The 24,698-nt window shown below is 35.4% G+C and overlaps 1 protein-coding gene across 1 annotated transcript in view; it reads right to left on the bottom strand.

Moving 5' to 3' along the window:
- LOC107190484 overlaps nt 1-24,698 on the bottom strand; it is a 164,532-nt gene that overhangs the window by 134,932 nt on the left and 4,902 nt on the right. The window contains exon 2 of the mRNA XM_015579293.1: nt 532-974. Coding sequence (XP_015434779.1) covers nt 532-974 — 443 coding nt within the window. The remainder of the gene's footprint in view (nt 1-531; nt 975-24,698) is intronic.

Here is a 24,698-nt window from a genome sequence, read left to right as displayed (position 1 = left end):
ACAATGAAATTTCGTTCGACTTAAAGGGTCTCAAAATTTTAAGTACACCGTTTGAGCGTCCATTTTTTTTAAACATCACAGTCATTGTTAGTTCCTGTAGTATGTATTAAACAAAATAAAAATGAAATTTGTTTCATGTTCCAAATTGTATATTACCACTAGAACTACCAATCAAGTCAATACACTCTTACGACGACGATTCAAATGTAATGACAATACATTTTCTCAGATCTTTTGCACTTTTTATTACGATATGAAAATGAAGAAATTAGTCAATTTCTAAATTTCTAAATTTTCAAAAATTTTTCACGTTTATCCACCGATCGAAGCAAATGTGGGTTTACCGTCGGCAGTTCTAGAGTTAATGGAAACATTATGGAATGGTCAGTCAAGATATCATCGACCTTCCGACATCAGAAGCACCTTTTCAATCCCGTCATAGCTACAGTTTCATGGCTCGATCATTATTCCCTCTGAATGGCCATCGGGAATAGAGCCGTTTCCTCGATAGCGCTAAAATTAGAAGCTCACCTCTTCGGGTCGGGCACGGTGCAGAAAGATCTGGGTCGTCGCCGGAAGTAGGAACTCTTGATCCAGTCCGCTTCATCCTCGAAGTCGTAACGGTAGAGGCCCCTCGGATAGCTCGGATGAGGCTGACGGTACATGATCTGGTAGGCTCGCTGGGGATAGGGTGCGTCGCAGAGGTTCTCGTCGCTGGGGACGCTTCTCACGCACGCGGAGAGGATCGAGGTACGGGCTGAGCTGCACGGGGACGGGCCTTTCGTGGACAGGCAACCGAAAAACCCACCCTCCGATTTCTCGACGGCGTCCAATTGCCGGCTGGTTATGCAGTACTGCTCTTTTATGTCCTCGCGGGAGTAGAGCGGCGTCGCCCTGCGATCCCAATCGATGCTAATATTGCCGCCGGATGCGCCGAAACTGCCGTGCACGTCCACCTGGGTCGAGACGTCCACCTGTCATGCACACGAGGTTTAGTCTAATTAGTGGAAAGTCGATGACTGGAGACGCGTTCGCAGTTTGATTGATAGCGCGGCAGCGGACACGGTGTAAAACTAATTTCGCTATGGACTGACCGCGCCGTTTCAGGAACCACCCAGGGGAATTCTTAGGCAACCCCGATTGGCGGAGATGGGAAAAGTTTTTGTCTGAATGCAAATTTCGAATGACGAAGGAAAGAGAAAAAAGTTTCGAATTGTTGTTCGAAGGTTCGAATAAGACAAGGATTCTTTATCTGGCGTGTAATGTAATCAATTTATTCGATGAGTATTTCTTCCGACGAATAATTGTGGCTTTTTTACTCGAAGAGTATTTCATACGTGGCGTCGATTAAAGTTTTAATCTTGAAAGGAAATGGTATGCTGGTTAAAATTTGCTCGTGAGGTTGTTGTGACAATTAATAGATGTAGATCTAGGCACTCCAATCTTGAATTTTGACTTGCCAAAATACATCTGGTAAATGATGCAAGCTGTACGTACGGGTCCGAGGAACAAGATATTGATTATGTGTTATGGAAATGTCCTTTATTCAATAAACAAGAAACGAAACTAATTGATCGACTGCGAACTCGAGGTTTTTTTCTTCCATTATCGTGTAATGTACATATTATTATGCAGACCCTCGGTAGCAATATGCAATTTAGTATACAGGGTGTCCCAAAATAGGTATACGTTCTTGAAAGAGGTGATTCCTGGGGTGATTTGAAACAACTTTTTACTTAGCCAATAAGTTGTTCCAAATTACCCCAGGAATTACCCCTCTCAAGAACTCATATGCACCTATTTTGGGACATCCTGTATATCGTAATGAATGCAATCTAAAGATTCAAAGAAGTATTGTAATAATAAATAAGTGTATAAACAAGTGTGTAATATATGTGAAACGTTTTGCAGAATAATTTCCCCACGGAGATTAAAACTGCGTTAATAAAAAAAAAAGTTTTAATCTGAAGTCTAAACCTTCGATAACTTTCGGCGAGGCATAATTCTTAGCAATGAATGAACATTCGAAAAGCGTCGAATCTTGCGGCTTGCATTTCAGAAATATCAATCACGAATTAGGTACATTTTACAGAGTTGTAGACCAATGTTAATTGTTTATTAAGATAAGAAGGAACATGTTTATACTTCAAACATAAATTATATAAATTACTGAACAATTGCAGTCACCATATTCAGTGCCATCAGTAAATCGTGAAAAACCTGTCATGTTCTACAGACTTGTATTTTCATCCACACACGCCGTCTCTACGTCCAAATGAATTATACAACTTCCATTATTTTAATTATATTTAACGTTTAACTGTGATGTCGCTTAACTCCTGATGTCACATGTGATTGGCACGAGAAAATCCCCTGTCGACACACTGTCGACGTCTATCAGCGAACGTGTTAGGTAATGGTTAAATTCAACAACTACTATTTAAAGTCGATGAATAAATTAATTTAATTTTCATTGCTTAATTCCAAATTTTTATTGGGTATATTTTAATATGTATGTATCTAATTCGTAACTAATATTTCGTAAACGCGAGCCGCAAGATACGATTTCTGAATGTTTATTCGTAGGTAAGAACTGAGCAAATAAAGATACCGGTGAAAAATATATTTGATGCTACGGATGAAACGCTCTTCGAATAAAGAAAGTATCTTTACTCGTAGTAAATTTTCTAGAAAGTATCTAAACTAGAGTAAATTTTCATCGAATAAATTGTTTTATTCGTTGCTTGTCTGATAAAAAAAAACTCGGATATACAAATCTACGAAAGACGAATAAAGGTAAAGGATTTTTCATTCGAATCGTTTAAATAATTAATTGTGTAGACAATGCCCAACTCTGCCAATTGGAACGGTTTTGTAAAAATTTGGGGAATGTTGATCTATCGGGTGTGATAATTAACATCGATTCAAGATTGTGACATTTAATCTGTGGAGGTTTATTAAAATTCATATTTGTATAGCAGTGACGAGGAACCGTTTTTTGCAGCGAACCGAAAAGGAAAAAGTAATCCGAACGATTCGCTGCAACCGCAACCTTAAAAAACCTAATTTATTAATTTATTTCACATTTCATTTAATTTTTTTCACTTTAGCTGATCAAAGTGAGCTGTACAAACAACTTCGGTGAGCCGCAAGTTGCATCACTGGGCTAGAGAATTTTTTTAGTACCCTACTTATCTGAACTACATTCATTGAAATTAAATTTTTCTCAATGCTTAATTTATCGAATTTCTGTGAAACTTATGATATCTAAATGTCTATCCACCGTCATTTTACTTGTATGAAAGATTTAGTTGCAAAATAGTTTCGAGTAACCAAAAAAGTGGGCAAATTATTGATAACTCGGTTATTGATTAATTATGATCTTTTATCGTCCTAAAATGAGAAATCGTAACACTTAAACGGTTGTTAGCGTAGAATTACGCTTCATGCAAAATTTTTGCTTTCGTAGTGGTAGCTTAATTGTAAGCTTTTAGAAGCTTATAGTTTGTAAACTATATTAATGGCTATATTCGTCGAGTACACTTGACGTTTTGCGTATTACAACGGTGGTAGTCAATGTTTATGGAAATATAGAAATTTATTAGTTATTTGACAAATATAGGAACCCAACATAACTTTATTTATGTACCGTATCAAGCGTTCTATCAGATTCCAAGTAAAATGAAGATCTGATTCAACATCATTATATTTCTGACTATTTCATACATGTATAAGGCCTACTGTCCACTAAGGCGTCTCGTCATGACGCTTCATAGACATTTGACGCTTGCAGGACGCTTCCATGTAGCGACCAATGTAAAACAATGAACATGTGTCCACATACGGTTCAGCGTCGCGTTTTCGTCGCTGCATGCGTTCGGCATGAAGTGCGTCGTCAACGATGTCTGCCGCTAGGCGTATAGAAGGATGCAAAATTTTTATTTGCGTTTGAGTTGTAAAATATGTCGGCCGTGAAATTCGTACAGATTGTTGAAAAGTTAGGTATGAAATATAAAAAAAATAGAAAAATTACCCATGTTTGTACATGGCTAATACAACATCGCATTTTAGTGTCTTGTTTTTTGATTCGCGGAGCTACCAAACGCATTAAATTCTTGCACGTATTTTTATTAATACTATGGAAAGAATGAAATACATGATCATTTATGTTCTATTCTATGTAAGGATGTAACCAATATCTTCTCCGACTTTTACGCCGTTGAATATTATTACAACATAAGGCGATGAGGTCCTCTTCGTCGTACGACATCTTTGCGAATGAGGGAAATGAAGCTTTCTGTACGCTTCCTATACGCTTCCAATACGCTCAAGTGAAACTTAGTGGACAGTAGACCTAAGTCGTTTACAAACATTTTATGGTGCGGTTTTTCAATTCAACGGTTACAAATATTTTATGGTGCGTATCCACTTGTTGCGTATCACTGTATAGTATCACCGTTGTTTATGAATGTGAACAGGCAAGCGTTGCATCGTTGCGTATGAAAAACTTTCCTATCATGATATGTAGACTCCGGATGTATATGCAAATTCAAAATTTTAGACGTTAATATATGAAAATCAAATACAAATTTACTTCCCGTACTAAATGTATTATTATGTTGATATTAATATATAAGTGTAAATAAGTTTTAACCATTTTGCATGTAGAAATGTGCTATAAATGCATAGACATCCGCTGTCTAGTGATATGATACAATGATACGCAACGGGGATACGATACGATGATACGCAACAAATGGATATGCGCCTTTCAAGATTTATCTAAACTACAAATTCCAGGGCCGGATGGGAGCTATAGTTTTCATTAAAAAATGTGATAAGAAAGCATTTTCTATTATTAAAAAAAAAGAAAAAATTATTTCTCCAGGCCATGGGATCGGGAAAAAGAATACGGCCCGTCCCGAATGTGTTAATTGGTGTATAGTTCTGGCGAATACATACGCTTGTAATGTTTCAACTCCCGAACTTAATAACAGTAGAAGTATCATAAACCTGAAGATGTCTCATTTAACCTTTCGTTACTAATTGTGGCTGTAGTCACTCAACGTTTAATGCTCGCTGTGTACTAACTGTGACTATAGTCATCCATCATTGCACGATCCAGTACAGTTTCTACGCGTTAACACATAATTTATGATAATAAAAAGAGTTAATTAGCATTCAAATGAACTTTCCAAAAACAGCAGATATTAAGATGTCATTTTAAGGTAGTCCTATAGTGAACCAAATTCTCGGTACCCTTTTGCGATAGACATGTGATATAACTCCTAACTTGTTATTCATTATGTATAATTTATGACATTTACTCGAAGATACTCTTTACGATTATTACAACTATTAACAGTGAATAATAACTACTGATCGTTAAATTCTCCCAATTACAGAATGCAATTATGTTCTGTTCAGTTTCGTTATCAATTTAAAGAAAAATTAATCGTCCTCGTCAATAGAACGATGTTATAAATAAATCTATATTTCTCAATTGGATAACGAACTTTTAGCTCTGACGGTTATTCGAAATAAAAACAACTTAACCGTGGCAACGCATCGATTTCACGATAGGACAGGACACACGGAAATAGAGAACGCTCATCCAGCCAGTTTCAAAATAATCGAAATATTTTACGGTTGACAGGCGTATAGGATGGGGTATCTGTCAGCTGTTTCAAACGCATGCTTGCTCTTTTTAACTTGTGCACAGCCATGTATCAATATTCGGAACGACACTAATAGCATTGCAATTTCCGTTCGACACCTCAAATCGATCTATTTGGACCATCGACGACGCGTTTCAATGACTTCAAATGGTCTCGGCACAGATAGAAACGAAAGTAACGCCAGCCATGACATTTTTTTCGAGCAATTAGAAATTGACAGGCATTAAAATATGAATCGTTACCCGAGACTTTCCGAGAACTCGACAAGTCCACGTTATAAATCTCGGTGGAATAGTGGAAGATAAGTTTCTGAGGATACACAAGACCATGTGATCGGATTAAGGGGTTAGATTACCTTGATACACATATACAATACTACCATATTTCTGGGAATTTGTTTCTAAGTGATAGAAACACTTTTTTCTCTCATCAGATATCTTCAGTATACTCTCAACAGCCGTATTTGTTTTAAAACAAAACTTAAAAATTTTTTTTGCGTAAATGAACTATTTAGGCCTATTGTCCACTAAGGCATCATAGACACGTCAGCGTAGCGTACAACATGACGATTACGCTACGCTTGAGTTTCTGTCCACTTGAGCGTATTGGAAGCGTATAGGAAGCGTACAGAAAGCTTCATTTTCCTCATTCGCGAAGATGTCGGGCAACGAAGAGGAACTTATCGCCTTATGTTGAAATTTTATTCGGCGGTGTAAAAGTCGGAAAAGATATTACTTACATCCTTACATAGAATAGAACATAAATGATCATGTATGTCATTCTTTCCATAGAATTAATAAAAATACGTGCAAGAATTTAATGCGTTTGGTAGCTCCGCGAATGAAAAAACAAGACACATTTAATGTGATGTTGTATTAGCCATGTACAAACATAGGTATTTTTTCTATTTTTTTTATATTTCATACCTAACTTTTCAACAATCTATACGAATTTCACGGCCGACATATTTCACACTCAAACACTGTGATCTTTATTGACTTTTGTATTTTATAATTTTTAATCATTCACCACGGAGCCTATTTTGACTGACTTTCTATTGACGCCGATTTTATTATTCGATATTGGAATATGTATTACATATCCGACATACTTCACACTCAAACACAAATGAAAATTTTGCGTCCTTCTATACGCCCAGAGGCAGACATCGTTGACGACGCGCTTCATGCCGAACGCATGCAACGACGAAAACGCAACGCTGAAGCATATGTGGACACACATCCATTGTTTTACATTGGTCGCCACATGGAAGCATCCTGCAAGCGTCAAATGTCTATGAAGCGTCTATAACGAGACGCCTTAGTGGACAGTAGGCCTTACTAGTCCACCAAACTATTCCTTTAGATGTCACTTACGTAGATAAATTCACTTGCGGCTATACAAGACGTATAAATCCCCTCCACAATGCCTCAAAGGCGGACATTAGATTGAAAAGGCCTGGGCACTATAGTTCCCAAGCGACCGCAAGATTCGCCCATGTTGGGAACTACAGTTCCCACCCGTCCTGAATGTGCTAAGCAACTGGGGCCCCTGCTACCCAAATTGGTTTGAAAATAACTGAACATAATAAGTGATTGTATTTTCTCAAAAATAGCGCGTTGCGATCATCCACATCGTAAACTTGGTCGTCCAGATATCCTAACAGACACCTACGTATAATAATAAAAATAATAAGTTTCAGTTTGGTTATCAATGTCATGAAACATTCGCTTCAAGTGTCCCAAGAAGAAGTCACCAAGGAGAAATAGCGGCGAATGGGGTTACCAGTGTGGTATTGAAAGGGTTTTAGCCGTCGATAAAATGAGTTTTCTCCATCGTTGTCGATATCCGTTTGTGGACGATCGAAGAAAATTCGCTCCGGTACGAATGTCTCGAAAGTCCCTTTGTTCAAATATCATAAAAGTTCCATTATTGCAGAATGGAGGGAACTTGGTTACATTTACAGGCGCGCGTGTATATGTATACGCGCCCATGCATGCGCACACGGACGCATATCGAGTCTCCGTTAATCGACAATAGTGGAACACTTATGATATCGGATCAACGAAAGGTCCGTATTCGTCACATATTCATGTATCGAGAATCGTCACAGGCGTTAATGGACTTCACGAGGAAATAGCAAAAATTTTCTAAAAAATTATGATAGAAATTCAACGTGAAAAGATGTGACAGGTGATTTTAGGGATGTATGTATGTGTATGTAATATTTGTATTTCATTATTTATAAAATTATAATATATCTACATAATCCTACTAAGTGAAGATCAAAGTATATACAGGGTGAGTCACCTAACTCTACCACTTTAAATTATTTATACATTGTTTGTTATCTGAAAAATTGATTCTAACCAAAGGTGTATGGTACCAAAAGGGATTTACAATGTAATAATATTTTTTTCGTTATTTTTCTCTTTTATTGAGAAGCGAAGGTCAGCATGATTTTTTGTTAACACGATATGTTATATTTGACCCTGCAATTCGAAACATTTTGCACGCTGAGTAAGAAATAATTAAGGTATGTAGGTTTAAAAACTAGTTATTACTGAGATATTCTTCATTGAAGGGTGATGAAACTTTTGTGAATGAAAAAACACTTATCTGCTTGATTCTGGTTAGAACGGTTATTTGTAATAAACCAACCTGAAGGTAGGAAAAAATCGAGCATTTGTGTGAACATTGAGTGTGTGTCACTCGCACTCATTGATTAACTACGCATTTGTGTTGATTGCAATGGAGAACATTTTGAGCATTAAGTACATTAAAAATTATTTCAAGTATATCTAGGTGATTCCTGGTTACTGAATTAGGTATTATTTGGATAATTGAGCATTGGGTTAATTAAGATTCTGCTAATCGAGGCTCTACGGTAATGACAAAATTTGCAACTGACTTGAAACGATAGACTGTATGGTGGCTTTTAGGCAGTTGTGTGTGCCACTTTGGTGTTGAGTCTTCTCCTAAATACGCAGAGAAGTAGGAAGGTGATGGGAAGCAGGTGGAGGCTAACTTCTTAAGTGAAGATGTTCCATATGAGAAGCAAAATGCTGCTTTACTGTACAGAGTGGCACTCATAGTTTCGTGTTAATTTTTCAGTCGTTTTCCTTTGTCGAATTTTTAAACACCTAAACAATACGTAAAATGAGTCACAAGTATCATAATACATACGATATTAATAAAAATCATGAACATGACTTTTTTTTAACGAATTCTTTCATAGTGAATAATAATATTTCGTCAGTATGTTACTCAATGAATTATGCAATATTTAATATTTTTACCGTTTTTTTGTACGTTTATCTATGTTTATGAATATACTATTCATTTATCTCAAAAGTTTAACTCGAACTTTTAATAGGTCTCCTTCTCATTGCTACACCTTTAAATAATCTTATTTATTAAATTATCGGTAGTATATAATTGTACTTAATTAATGTAGTTAATTATTTAATTTAAATAACTTAGTATATCCGTTGTTTACTTTTTATTCATATATGACTATTCAAGCACAATAACGGTGTTATTTTTATGCTATATATATTCAGAAATTAATTAATTTTACTTCACGTATCAATCAATTTATTTGCACAAATCAATTTATTCAAATTTCTTTTCAAAATTAATTAAAAACTGTACAATACGAATTGACAGAGATTGATTAGCTGCATTTCAATGAAAAATTGCGATATTTTGTTCAGTTGAACATGTTATCGATCTTTAATAAATGTCAGGTACTAATTGCAGCGCTGTAATAGGTACCAATATATTGAAAACAGAACAGCAATCAAAACATGCTATTCGTATCTATAGTACCTACCTACGATTAATAAAATGTAACGCTCATACTCGACCATTAAAACGTGTCGCGCAGTTAAGAATATGAGAATTCTCGTAACAATTTGTATGAGAGAAACAATTATTTAAAAAGTGAAAAAATTCTGGACACTGTGTTGTAATTGCAAAAGGAAATTAATTCTTCAAAATCAATATGAAACTTTTGAAACTAACTATGTCATAAATATTTCTTCTATAAAATGTAACATTCGAAGCCATGTTTACACACACTAACCAATTTTGAAAGTATACAAAATAATCCACGCAACTAGGACAGGTCGTATCTTTTGCATGTTTGGAATTGGAAAAAGATGGTTCTGGAAAAATTAACTATATTGCATATTATATGAAAACATTTTTCGTTAAATACTTTGCAAGTGATCGAGTCAATGGACCACTGTATTTTTAATATAAACGTATTTAACATAAATTAAAACTTCGTCAAAACAGTGATCTTACTGTCAGTAGTCAATCAGCAATATATCAAATTGTACTTGTTGTTTTATGAAATTCGTTGTAAGCAATTCTCTGTTACTTTCAAAATACAATACTTTTAAGAAAATTGTGTATAATATCCGTTGAATGCTTATTAATTCTATAACAAATAATTCTTAGATATGACTCTAATGCCCTTTATGTCAGCTATCTTAAAATCGGTGGCAATCTTTAACCTATGTCAATGCAGGGTGGTGAGAAAGAAGGGATGATAACTTTAATAGTAGATAGTACTCGCCTCATGGAGGAAAAAAGTCCTAATAATCATAGGTCTAAAAATTAATGTTTTCAAACAATTTCTCGTTCCAGTTAAAACGAGTGGCGTACTTGCTTTAGGAGCCCGAACACGGCAATAGTGTGCAATTTACTAATACGAAGGTGTTTGGCGTGTATGAAAATGGAAGGATGACATATAAAAAATCTTCTGTAATCACGACAAAAAGGAAAGGTAAGATGAGCTATTGTTTTTATGCAGTACGATAGCTCCGGAAACGAACAAGCCACCCGCTTTAACCGAGACGAGAAATCGCTTATAACTAGATTGCGGATTTTATGCATTTATTGCCTATAGGATTCAGTGAAATACAGTAAAAGACAAAACTTTCATGGGATCCAACGAGTTGTCTATTTTATTCTGAACCCAGTAAGATATTTAAGACGAAATATAAATTCCTACATTTGCTCTTATCTTTATACATTAGTTAGATTAGATTAATTTAGATAATTTCATTTTACATAAAAATCCGCAGTTTACTTATAAGTTTGAAAATATTAATTTTCAGGACTTTTTTCCTTCATTTGGCGAGTACTATCTACCTATAAAATTTTGAACCCTTTTTTTACCATCATCAATGAAATGGGTGATATTTTGAAAATACCATCAATTTTATTGCTTCATCGTATCTGTTATGTATTTTCATTCACAAAAAAAGGAGTTTACACCAGGTATTAATATAGAAATAGCGAAAAACAATTGTTAATTTCAGCTCTACTTACGTAAAAAGCGAATAGGCTTTACAGAAATTTCGCAGTTTGTTTTCTGGTGAATTATGTTTTTGTTTTTTTTGTAAATAAATGTTATATGTATTTTTTTAAATCCATGTGTACGTTTTCTTTAATTGATCCCAAAATGCTACCAAACACAAATTTTTCATTGGTATGAAATAATTATAAGAATTCATAAAAAAACATGGTGACTTTCTAAAAATTTCGGCCAATGTAGCTCTACTCGGTGTATTAAAGATGTATTATTATTATATCCCTGTTATAATCAATGAAAACGCCAACGATGGGCAGTTTCATAAATACCCAATGCAATCTGATTTAGATTCTCTCCAAACGTACTAGGCGCATTTTGACATTCGCAGAGCACCGAAGGATATTTTTTCACTATTTTTCAGGCATCTTAAAGAAGAATTACCAGAACTATTTCCAGTGTGTGTAATTACCATGAATGCTTCAGAAGGATGCTGCTTTTAATAATTCCTGATAAAAAGGGGAATATCAAACAAAAATCTTCTGTTTTAACTTCAGTTCGAAAACTTTTGAGACGAGCTGTGTATACACTGCAATTTCGAATTCGAATATCTGTTCACAAAATTATATTCTCGTCGGATGTATTCTTGCAATAGGGGACAACGTTTGCAGCAACCTAATAGTTTCCCAGTGCCCCTAAGTTTGGTAATTAGCGCGCGAGTGGCGTATTATGAATCGCACAGCAGAACAAAATTTCGAGCTGCGCGATACGATGTTGTGTCCTCGACATTTCCATTCGCTATCCGACATCATAAAAACGATAATTGATTGTTAAGGATTAATTAAGGACTTGTGGGTTGCGGGACGCTTTCAGCGATTCGTTAGGTTGCAATTACGTCGATGATTCTTGTTACGAACTTCTATTTTTTCGACAGTGTGAACATCGAGTTTTATGACGGTGATATTGGACAAAATAAAGACGCGATATTGCGGTCACACTGCTGCACAGTGGTATAGAATCAAAATTTAGCAGTTCATATGCTCATTTAGCACAAACAAGAATTTTGAAACTTTCAAATTATATTCAAATAGAAATGTCGTAGATAAAAGAACAAATTTTTACCAATTTTAGTTATTTCCTTCCATAACGTTGCCATTCGCTAACTGTGTCCTCATATTCATTAAAGTCAACATTTTTAGGGAATTGTTTTACTATTTTTTTTCTGAGATATTTTTGTTTCACTATTTTTTTTCTGATACAAAAGGGTCCGAGGAGAATAATAATGGAACAAATTTTTTATGGTGAATAATAAGTTGATAAAAGTTCTTTGGAAGATAAAAGAAATTTCCTGTGATAAAAACCTGTGATAGTTGTGCTATATCTGCAGACACATATGATGGTTGGTTTCAACGTTTCAAGACTTTACTTCAATAATGAATAATGTAATAAAAGCTTAAAGTATTCTAAAATTATTACTTAAGTATTCGGTCTATTCGATTTATGGGTTTTATATACAATTAACTGGTTTCGTTCGATTTGAAGTTTTAGGATAAAGAATCACACTGCCTAAATTTAACAAATACAGTTCCTTTCTGAATAATATCTGTGACATATTTGCAATGAATGTAATGGGTAAGTGTGTATAGTAATGAAGGCTTATATGTAGAAATTCATAGTTGTGGTTCTAATTTAATTCATCGATGTCATGCTCGATCGATAATCAGATGAGGGAGGTGACTGTTATAAATCTGTAGACGATCTCGGAACAATTTGTGTTACAATTTTCAGTCATTTATACAGACTTCCAATGGATATGCTCCTTGTTAAGAGGATTTAAAAAATGGATAAGAAGTATTACATAGTTGAAGAACGACATACTTCAGGTTAATTCAGAAAAACTTCATTAGCCATTCGAAGTTAATAGGCATCGACATAATTTTAATAAATTGTTAATTAATGTCTATTTTTACAGTAGGTTCTTCGTAAATTAGTCAAAAATACTACAATATTTGGAACCAAACACGTTCATATTAACTCTAGAACTACGTGCGAAGGGTAATGTACTGCATTGAATTATATACTACAATGTAATGTAATACAAAATATATCATAAAAAAAAGTGACAAAACCGAAATATATTATGAACAAAAAGTCAACGTACCTTCCGACGGAGATATTTTTATAATTTTAGTAATGGTAAAATAAGAAATCTAAAATGATTAAACGAATCCCGTAGTGTTAGTGCTAATCATTACTACTTGACAATAGTAATCATTAAAAGAGAAATAAAAGCAAACAATGAGGTGTAGAAATATCATTGAATCTGATAATATTGTTAAATTCGTATAATTCGAAGAAAGTTGTAAAAAAGAATTCTAAAATTGAAATAATCTAGAGTATTATACAACTAATTCACTGAAAAAAAATCCTTGTGGAAAGATGAATAGAATTCAGAATTGAGCCAAATGATAAAATCACTTCCGGCGTTTCCACTTGCTGGAATCAGTGTAGACTTATTATTCTCTTAAAAAAATTTTTTTCATCGAAAGCTGGAGCTAAAGCTTCTACTCCAATAATTCTCTCTGTTGTAAAACTGCGAAAAGGTGAACAAATGTGGTTCGTAATAAAGATCGATAATGCGACGTGAGGTTCTTGTGTATACCAAGAAAATCTTATATTTTATAAAAACAGTGAAAAATGAAACCACGAAATTCAATTCCGTAAGAAAATTAATGTAACGAAGTATCGACTGTACATCTCTGTTAGGCACTTTAAACAACAAAGTTAATGAATTCTCGGGAAACATTAAAAGTTGTTCATTTTTCTGCTTTATTTTCTTGACATATCAATATGCTGATGAATTGTTACAATATGTTTTATAATATATTGAGCGGAGTATTGCAAACTTATTTGTAAGTTAATTATTTATAAATTAATTCTTGTAAATTAAATTCTATTCATTAGTTTTTGTAAAGGCAACAAAAAGGTATTATTTAAAATATATAAATTCCACTAAGCAAATATACTGTAACAAAGAATACAACCTTCTTTTTACAAAAATATGTATGTTACAATAAAGTTGTTAGAATGCAGTTTGAAATTTTGCAGCACGTATTAGCACTTTGAAGATTAGCTTCTTGATGTATTCCAACCATCCACAACAGTGCATGGCATTATTTTGTAATCGGTTCACACGGTGCAGCATTATTACAATTTGTATGTTTTCGGGGACAAATAGCAATTTCATTCTTTCTACTTCAATCTTGTTCATCGAACAATCAGATAAAAGTATGTGCGTTAATATTACCACGATTGAATTACTGTTCCTTTAACTATAAATTCATGACAATTATATATGAATAGGCCAAACTGGTATGAATTCATATCACTTTATATACAATGGCGTCAAACAAAACAGGAACATGTTATTACACTGTAATTAAAAATTAATTTAATTAATTTCGTAGTTATTCACTGACATATTTATCAATATTGTATAGCGAAATGGGACGGACCTATGTAAACGAGACTTTTAATGGTAATACACCTCTAGCAGTACCTACTTGAGATAGCAGCTAGAGACGCTATCGATAATAAATTCCCGATTTGACGGTCAACTCAAAGTAGTCGTGTAAATTTTATGACTCTGCGCTGTTTTGTTCTCAATTAACTGTTGGCTATTTTAAAGAAAGGTAGGTTTTTTCAGACGATTTATTTAGTGTAATTAATTTTTACAATAACTAAATTAATTATCTTCCAAGCAAATATAATCATATTGCTCATAATTAACCTATTTTTTGAAATTTAACATTGTACCAACTTGCCCCGTACTGTGTAACAACTGACGATGCAAGGTGTCTTCAAAACAACTTTTGACCAAGTCATGGTTTTGATTTAATTAAATGAAGTGACGGTCATCGGTAGAGAGAAGTATGTGCTTCAAGTGGGAGTCATTAATGGTTTTGAATCTGGCATACAACAGAAATGAAGAACAGCAATTTGTAACAATTAGCCTTGATCTTTCCTACTTTAAAAATGGTTAGAATTTTTGCAATAACTTAATATTATAATATGTAAACAACTTAGTATTAAAAACACTTATTATATTTAATAGAACTACAGGCAGATAAAAGCAAGATGTTGTTTTCTTGAATGTTTTGATGAAAGAATAAACAATTATAAAGAATTCTTAGAAACGTACGTTATCGATATTCAATTCTAATATAATAAACTTTTCAAAATACTCTACACTTAGGGTATGTATTATATGAATGCAGTTCTGTTTCTACTTCATATTTTCATCTTTAATACCGCCTATTCTGTGAACTACTTTATACGTCATAAGGTTCAGCCAAATGTATTTACAATTAGATAGTATTTTTCGTGCAATCGAACGATGGGTAAATGTTGTTTGGATAAACGATGCCCAGATAATTAAGGTTCTACTGTAATTAGTACACCGAGGATGTTTATGCAAATTCACAGTCTTAGACACCAATTCGTGCAAATGAAAACCGCACTCAAATTTATTTCCTGCAACAGATGTTTTATTCTGTTCAGAATTAAGCATTAAGGCAGATCCATACACGTGCAACAACGAGCACGAACACGCGCAGCCAAAATCCCGTACAACTCGGACTTTTCTTGCGCGTAGACCCATTAAAATCAACTCTCTCAAGAGTCTTTTGCAACGCGTCGTTGTTCGCGACTGTAGCCAGGCAGGGCACACGCGAGCAACGCGCATTGCAGAACACTTTTGAAAGGGTCGATTTTAATGGGTCTATGCGTAAGGAAGACCCGTGTTCAGTAGCGCAGCCATGGATGGGTGAGCGGGGGTTGGGGGGGGGGCAGGGGGGCGCACTTGCCCCCATTGGACGGAAAAAAGTGACTTTTTCCCCACCCTACCAGAAAAAAAATTGGATTTTGCCCCCCCCCCTCCCTTACCAGAGTTATAAAATTTTTGCGTAATATTTAATATTGCAGTACAATTTGAAACACGACCAACAGCCTCTATTAACAAAACGCATACATTTTCACCGATTGATGACTTTAGAAACAAATTAAAGTGTGTCTGGCTACGCACAGCCTTTTTCACTGTGGCAGTCGATGCGTTCATATTTTTGCCCCCCCCCCCGCCCTCCGCCCTGAGTGATACTGTTTCATGTTCGCTGTTGCACGTGGCTGGACCTGCCTTTAGACTCTTCAATGGAAATTTGATGGTACAATAACGATTTTTTTATGAATAACGAGCATTTCAACCGTAGTAATCCTTCTTCAGAAATATTCGCGAAGTTGTTTCTCATTCTGGAACTACGCTACTTTCCAGGGTAGAACTGTTTATATAACTGGCCGTTTTAAGAGTTACGAGTGCAGACACTCATGGCCCTCGAGAATATGGTTGCTTGTGACAGTATGCTGGTTATGTGACGCACTCAATCTTTACGTACATATTGTTCTGGAACACCGTGTTCCAGGAATTGGTTTATGGCATCGACGAGGCGAGCGAAGATTGCAAAGGCTTTGTCCTGCACATTTGGTCGCCAAATGTGCACGGTATGACATTATTTTATACTACCAGCAGTTTTTAGTCACCCTCTCGCCAAATTAGTTAACGGTCCATGTCATAAACCAGGGCTTTCCGAAGGGTATCGGGACGCTGTTGTTCGCGCTTCGGCTCGCAGGGAGCCTCGCGTACGGTACCTGGAGGAATGTCCCCAAGGTTGCCAAACTGTCGTCCACCTTAGCGGGCATTTTACATTTCTACCCCCACGAAGAGGTGCGCTGAGGGCGGACTGTGAGAGTGGGGGGCAAGGCGCTTCACCGAGGAGGCCTTCAGTCTTACAAACTTGTATCAGATTCAATCAGGACTCCAAGGGAGAAAGATCGATCTCATTTTGAACAGTCAGTGTGACTGATAGAACCAAACTGGTGCTTGTGTGTGTACAAGTCAGTCTTGGTTTCTTGAGCAGAGACAGCCCCTGAATATTCACGCGTCCAAGTTTTGTTATATATTAAATACAGTCCACTATTTTTGTTGAACCAAGTTCCTCATTTACTGTCCGAGTTTGTGTAACCATTCGGTACGTTCTACATTCGGTGCATCTCCAACATTCGGAATCATTGCGGGCGCGAACACATATTTCCAGTCCCCGGAAACGAAGTAACGATTTTGATTTGTCGAACCATTTTTCTAGCTAACAGCCTTTGGCCACTTTGATGTCTGTTATTTCGTATTTCAATCGGCATGTGGATACGAGGGGTGTTTACATTGTTCTGAGAATTCTGTTACAAATTTTGTATTTGACATTATAGCTCTTCAATATAATTTTCGTTTAACTGTGTGCACTTGTCCTAACGTGAAACTACCTAGTTCTTTTAGACCATCTAAAAAAAACTTTTTGGGAGTCTCTTTTACCCATGGTTTACGGTTCGTTTTATGTCATTTACGAGGGCATTCTACTGTAGCTGGTCAAAACATCGAGTTTCTTTTTCTTGCATTTTCTTACCACTTAGCGACATGAAAATGTGTTCCTGAAATATTATGGCGAAATTCATGAAATTGTCAAACCTGTAGAAGAATAAAGGACGATATGATACCGCGTGTCCATACCGCATGCATACGTTTAGACAAGTTTTTCTCAAAACCGTGTTTTGGAAAATGGTCTCCACAATATCTCAAATTCTATTTGATCGAACAGACCCACTATTGTGTACACATCTAGAGCATATGTGTCGCTGTCGTCCCTATCAGAGTTAAGCTAAATTATTTTCCTTTTTTACTTTTACATCCCGAAAAAAAAAACGAAAAAGATTCGCAAAAATAGATACTTAATTTTCTAATTGCAACCATTTTTAACATTTCAACCCAAATCTGGTACTTGCGATTGATATACTCGAATAATTTAAGAATCTTTTTAGTTTTTCTATTTCAAATGGACAGAACAACCGGACTCATGATACACAATCGAGCAATTTTTGTCGAGGTGGTCGACTTTCATGGGCCGCACCGTCATCTTCATTTCGTATTTCCAACTAAACAAAATTTTTATTTATAGTTTAAGATGTAACAAATATGCAAGAGAAACGTTCAACATTAAAAGATATCGGCGCGTCGCCGACACGTTGACGGCGCAGCGCGGTCGACGCGTATTCGCGACCAAAGAGCCTCGGGCATCTTCGGCGTCTCGTGACAGAATCGGGTACGATCGGACTTCCTTTGCGTTCGTCACCTAACGCGCCCCACGATCGTGATCGTCATTCTCCACTAATGTCCGCCACTGCGTTACCGTTTATAACCACGTTTCTATAAAATCTTTCATTAACCCCTTAAAAAAAATTTCTGAAGGAATGTAACAAAATCGCATGTCACAATAGAATACCCCCTTAAGTCCTAAAATCGAATACCACGTGTAGGTTCTTCCAAGCTATTTTGAATTTAAACTGCATTGCTAATAGGTACTGAAATCATAGTAGTTTATTACACTGGTATCTACGCTCAATAGTTGTATGTAAAAGTAATAGCCGTTTCTCCACCGTAAACATTTATTGATATATTGCTCAAAATTGTATTAATACCTTAGTCGGTCTAGTTTTCCATATTTTCTATACCTTTCTGTTACTTTGTCAGAAAAATTCAAATATCCCAGCGATAAAATAAAGTATATATGTAAAACTATAGTACAATACCACTTTAAATGCTACGCCCGTCATGCACCTAATAAAATAGGAAATAAAATATTGGGGTCGTTCGGAGAGCTCGTAGCGTTTTTAGCACACTCTCTTCGTTATCTTTTTACTGGACGAAGAAAGAACAGTTTGATTTGGTGGACGGGCACTATTTTCCAAGATGGAATGACTTCATTTGCTGTATAAGTTACTGGCCTTTTTGTTTATTTCCATGGGAAATACCAACGAAACGTATGAACAAGGACAAAGTCCATTTTCATTACGTTCTATCAAAAATGTAAGAAAATTACAATACTTGGACTGCAAAATTCTCTAGCACCTACCCGATTATTTAGACTTTACCCGACCATATGATTATTTCCTTAGATAGCTAAAAAAATTCTGTATCAAGAAAAGATATTCGAAAACGAAATCCACCTACATAAAATCAAGTTCAAGAGGTTTCTTTAGCGAAAACAACCGAAGTTGTGTTTAACAGGCACATTACATTCAATTGAAAGAATGTAAGGAAACTATGAAAAAGGTATCAAATAAAAATACGATATAAAATTGAAAAATATAGATTGTAACTCTGCTCTTAACTACAAACGACCCGTCTCAGAGATGAATATCCCGACAACTACTTTGTAACACTTTTAATACCCAACTGAATATCATTCCTCGTTATCGCGACGGAAATATCGTGCCACTTGCTGTCAATTGAAGGTACTCGAACGCCTAGGGCTTCCACAATTCTTCGCTGGGTGGTGATGGTGAAGAAAAATTTCAAATTCGTCCCTGAGACGAGTGTCTGTACTTAACGTTACAATTCAGTAACTTAGTAATTCACTCTAAGCGTGTCCCACTTAACATGAGCACCTTCAATATCTCACTTGTTTGTGAAGATACAAAAAATGTGAGGGCAATGTCTTTTTTGTTTAGCAGAAGCAAATACTATGATAAGCAAAAATTTTTCTCAAGGTCATATTTGTCGAAATTTCGAATTTTCTATCTTTTCTTTTTTTCGAAGACTTTTCAATGTTTTTGTAAGAAATGGGACAGCATATTTTTATCGGCGTGGCGTAACGGTTGAAATCAAGACCAATCGAATGACTTATAATAGTGTGACCTTCGTGTAACCTTCAGTACGAAAAACCCACAAATGTATGATAGTAGATATAAATAATAAAATAACTAATCCAAAAATGTATTGAAGGTGATAGACATCACTTTGAGGATTTATTAAACTAAATTTTCTGCAAAACAAAAGCAAGTGAAATACTAAATTCATTCCTTGTTTCTATCATTCTCCGCAATTTTGACTAGACAGAAGATTAAACAGCTATTTTGAACTTAAACTGCATTGCTAATAGGTGTTGAAATCATAGCTGATTATTAAATTGATACATTTAATAGTTACATACAAAAGTAATAGCCGTTTCTGGTGCTCACGTTAAATGGGACACCCACTATATCTTCTGTAGGTTCCGAAGATCTTACTTGATCACGCTATACTATTACCAACGGAAAACTCTTAAACGTTCTCTTCGGGAAGTTAAAATCCTCTAACGAAAAGCGGACACAGCGACGACGCGTGATCGAGCCAGGGGCGCGGGATAAAAATTCTGTTCCGTCGATGCGATTTTATCGGAATTCGCTCGGTAAAAATATCAACCGACAGGTGTCCTCCGCCTGGAACGCCGTATAATCTCGCGGCGAGAAATTTTCTACTCGACGAAAGACGCTGAAATTCCTTGCCGCGGTAATTCCATTTATTGGAATTCAAGCGTGAAAAGATCAACAAAAAGGACCCCTCGACAGGGGAAAATGGAACAGGCTTCTCTTCCTCCCTCCCACTCTTTCTCTGTCTTTTTCTCTTTCTCTCTCGATAAAACTGACCCATATTCGATCGCGGGAAACGAGTTTTCGAGTGCATCATTGAGGCGCACCGAGCACTTATTCGAAAGACGAGAGGATGACACGCTGAGTTACGAGCTTCGATTCCAGGTCGTGCACTCCTATTCAGCAAAAAAAAAAAAGAAAGAAAAAACTGGTGAAACCGAGAGAAGAAGGGGGGAGGAGAAAGAAGAGAAACGAGGACTCCTCGAGCAGTAATCACGATTAATTAAAGACTTTAAACTAGCTCGAGTTCTTACGGTTTCCATGCCCTTTATGACACTTTCAATGACCGGCTCTCTTGCCTTAAAGCCGCCTTTCACAGGATTTCGCCGGGAATTACGGGTATCGTTGTTTATCAAATTTCCAGCTGATTATTATCGATCGGCGTGGCGAGCTCCTATTAAAGGACAATTCCTTCCCCGGTCTTAATCTGTCAGACAGCGGTTTGGGGTCACGGAAATGTGACAAAAACACGAAAAATTAATACTCCAATATCGGTGTTATGTTGTTATAGGCTAATATTTGCGTATACCTCAACTACTTTATGGGTAATTATTTTATTTCTAACCCTTGGCCACATGTAATTTGATTTTGAATGTAGTTGACTATTTTTGCAGTAAACTTTAAAATGACATACTTGTATTATTCGATGGATTTCGGAAATGATGTTAACCCTCTCACTATCTTTGTCCACTAAACAGGACATCAACTGTATCAATGGGTTAAGAAAAAAGAATGGTGAAATGGTAAAATATTTTTCTGATATTAGTAACCGATTGATAAAGTTGATGTCCTCCTTAGTGAATAAAGACAATGAGCGGGTTAACCGGGTTAATACCTTAGATGGTGTGTAACAAAATAGTTATAAAATATATTCTTTATGTTGAGGTAGAAGTAACACTGAAATAAAATAAAGGTTGTTTTTTAGATTTTTTTAGTTTACTACCCACCCCTTTTCAGTGAGAACTGTTTTTAAATCATATTAAGCAGACATCAGGTTTCAATAATAGAGAACAAAAATTTGCAACTTTTTGCCACTACTAGGTTGCACCACGGTTGGTAGAAGTATAATTGAAAGGCTCGGTTGTGTTTTAAATATTATAGTCAGAAATTAATTGAGAAATTTGGCTTTTTTCTATTTTAACAGCACTTAATTTGTTTGAAGTATTTTAACCCTGCTGTTCTCCTAGAATCTATATTAGCCGAAACGAACATTATACTTCAATAGATACTATGTTTTTAAACATTTTTTTGTAATCAAAGCCTAGGCTTACAGCTTATTATACAGTTTGGTATGTTTTGTTCTTATTATCCAACGTACTTAAATTTTCGTCAACTTTTTGTGTATTTCCTATTTCTTAAGAACAAATCATTTCAAAGTTAGAAATACTTTTATTTGCAGAAATACGAACATTAAGAATAAGTGAACAGAACAGCAAGGTTAATGTTGCTGCATGTAGTTACAAATGCTAAGAAAATTCTTCAAGAACTTGTCCACTTTTTTACGGTGCTTTACATTAATTTTAAGTGATTCTAATAGAATTTGTTAAAAATATTACACCTTAGATTTTATGCCATGTTTTTGTGTTTTTAAACCATAACGTGAAGTTTCTCTGTGTACTCAGGAATCGATAAAAAGAAGAATTTCTAAATGCATTAAAAGAAGACATCGGAACACTTTAAATATACGCGATTATGACAAATAATACTTTGAATCGTTCCAACGCATTTGAGAATTAACAAACGATTTGAAATACGGTGACCTGAAGTAATTAGAAACAAAAGTTTCGTATTTCTATACGCATTTTGTATAAATGAATATGGAAGAAGTACAAATCCAGCTTTTGTTAACTTAAATTTGAACCCATTTTTCACTTGTGTGTTCGCTTTAATAAAACTGCGTTCATAATTGTGAATAAAGTTTCAAAATCTTTTGTTTCGAAACGAAATGAATAAAAAAATGCGAGCAATGACAAAGCAAATCTTGTAAAATCAGCAACAGCTTCGGCAAAAGTATGAGGGAGGTTATCGCAGTGTTTCGACAGATGACGAACGAAATTAGAGGAAAAATAACGAGAGAAAAACGTGTGCGAATATTAGAATGAAATTATTGCAAAAACGTTTAATTTCATAGTAGTCATTTTCTCATCCTCCAGTAATCATTTTTATATGAAGTTTATACGACATATTAACTATAGCCAAGATTCTTTGCTACCTTTGCTGTAAATATTAACACCGTGGATGAAATTACTTCGTAGAGCATAGAGTTACTTGTATCCAGATTAGGCTCATAATAACATAAAGCAGAGCAACAGTTGTACCTCGTAGATTGTACTGTTTTCTTATTTTCTACATATGCACGGTGCAATTGAAATGGTGGTACAAGCGGGAAGGTAGTGATTCCTAATGCAAAAATAAATTAAAATTGCCGAGTGACATTTTTTCTTGCGAAGCTTAGTTCTCGAGAAAATCGATTTCAAGAATCTCTTGAACATGCGTGCAATTGAATAGGATTTGGCTGGCGTATCTGTTAATTAGTCACCGTTTCTACTTATTTAAACAACAAGCACAAACAGACCACTCACGGGCCAAAGTAAGTAACTGCACTTTTCGGATTTTTTTAAATTTTAGTGTCAAAACACTTGCTTGATGCTTAACATTTTATATTTAATATAAACTTCCTTGATTATTTTTGTGGAGTTAATCAGTTTAGCAGATGAACAGGCCAAATTCAGATGGCTCAGATAAGTTCGCATTGTCGATTTTATCGAGAACTAAGCATCGAATGAATACATTGTATTTTTCACATTTCATTTGTGTCTGCATGTGGAATAATTTTCCCGCCGTGTGCACTATCATTGCATCCGGTGCATAATGATTTTCTGTTTTCTTATGTTTCGCTATATTGGTACTATTTTAATGCAATAATAATATAGAGTGTTCTGTAACTGTCGGTACAACCGACAATGTGGTGATTTTGCATACGATAACAAATTGGAAATTTAAAATAAACTTTCTTCATATGGGGCTGGGTTTCAGATTAAATCGATGGCGACAATGTTACTAGCTATACATGTAGTTAAATATTGTTTAGCTCGATCGTCTGACTATTACTATGTAATTATTTCTAATTAAGTTCATGTTTATAAGTAATTTCAGTAGTTGACATTATTTATTTTCTGTAATAATTTGATATATACAGACAGAGGGTAATGACGTCGATGGTAGACAATGAGAACAATACCACGATCCATGCTTACTTCAAGTAGAAATACTCAATAATAATCAGACACGGCGTTCGTCATATTCTAATCTAATATGTACATGTATATCTATACGTACAGGTACGTACAACAAACAAGTTTTAAAACCTTTCTTTTCTAAATTGAGCCCTATATCAGGGAATGCTATTCCATAGGGTGTAACAAAAATGTTGCTGGTCCGTGAAATGAGACACTCGTGAGGCGATTTGGAACAACTTTTTCCTGAGCAAAACGTTATCCGAGGCTTAGCTTAGTTATTATACTACACATCCCTATTGATAAACATTTCCGAATATACAGGGTGAGGCAATAACTATGTCCACTTTGAATATTGCCGTTATGTGTAATAATATAAAAAAATGTTATATACAAAACTTACACGGTGTAGAGGGGGCCATATTGTGACACAAACATTTTCTGCGTGGGTGAAGGCATAGAGGAGATTTCAAGGTCATCTCTATTTTTTTAATGGAATGCTATGTTTTTTTTTTATCGAGATGTGCTGGCCGGTGTTGAGACGACTTCAGCGAGCTATCATTGAAGGTCATGCAAGGTCAAATGTGGTAGTAAAAGAAACTTTCTCACATTACAGGAAATGCTCGAAGTGGTGATCGTTTGCGTCAATGCAAAGTTGCAATCTTCGTATCGCTGCATCACGTGCATGTCTTATCGTTTCTGAACTTATTCTAACACATGCTGTATTATTTCATTGACCCTCAATTTTACATAAACGAATGGTCTTCTAACATTGTTTATGTTGGCAATACATTAACATGAATCGGTAGTCAGTCTCGGTCGATTGTTACGTCAAGTAGTTGCGTGATCATCGAAATGAAGTTTTCTTTCGAAGAGCAAGTGAATATGATCCTC

This window comes from Dufourea novaeangliae, unplaced genomic scaffold (assembly GCF_001272555.1).
Source record: "Dufourea novaeangliae isolate 0120121106 unplaced genomic scaffold, ASM127255v1 scaffold193, whole genome shotgun sequence".
In the NCBI taxonomy this organism is placed as follows: domain Eukaryota; kingdom Metazoa; phylum Arthropoda; class Insecta; order Hymenoptera; family Halictidae; genus Dufourea; species Dufourea novaeangliae.
Note: the sequence above shows the minus strand (reverse complement) of the source record. Positions and strands in the feature narration are given on the sequence as shown.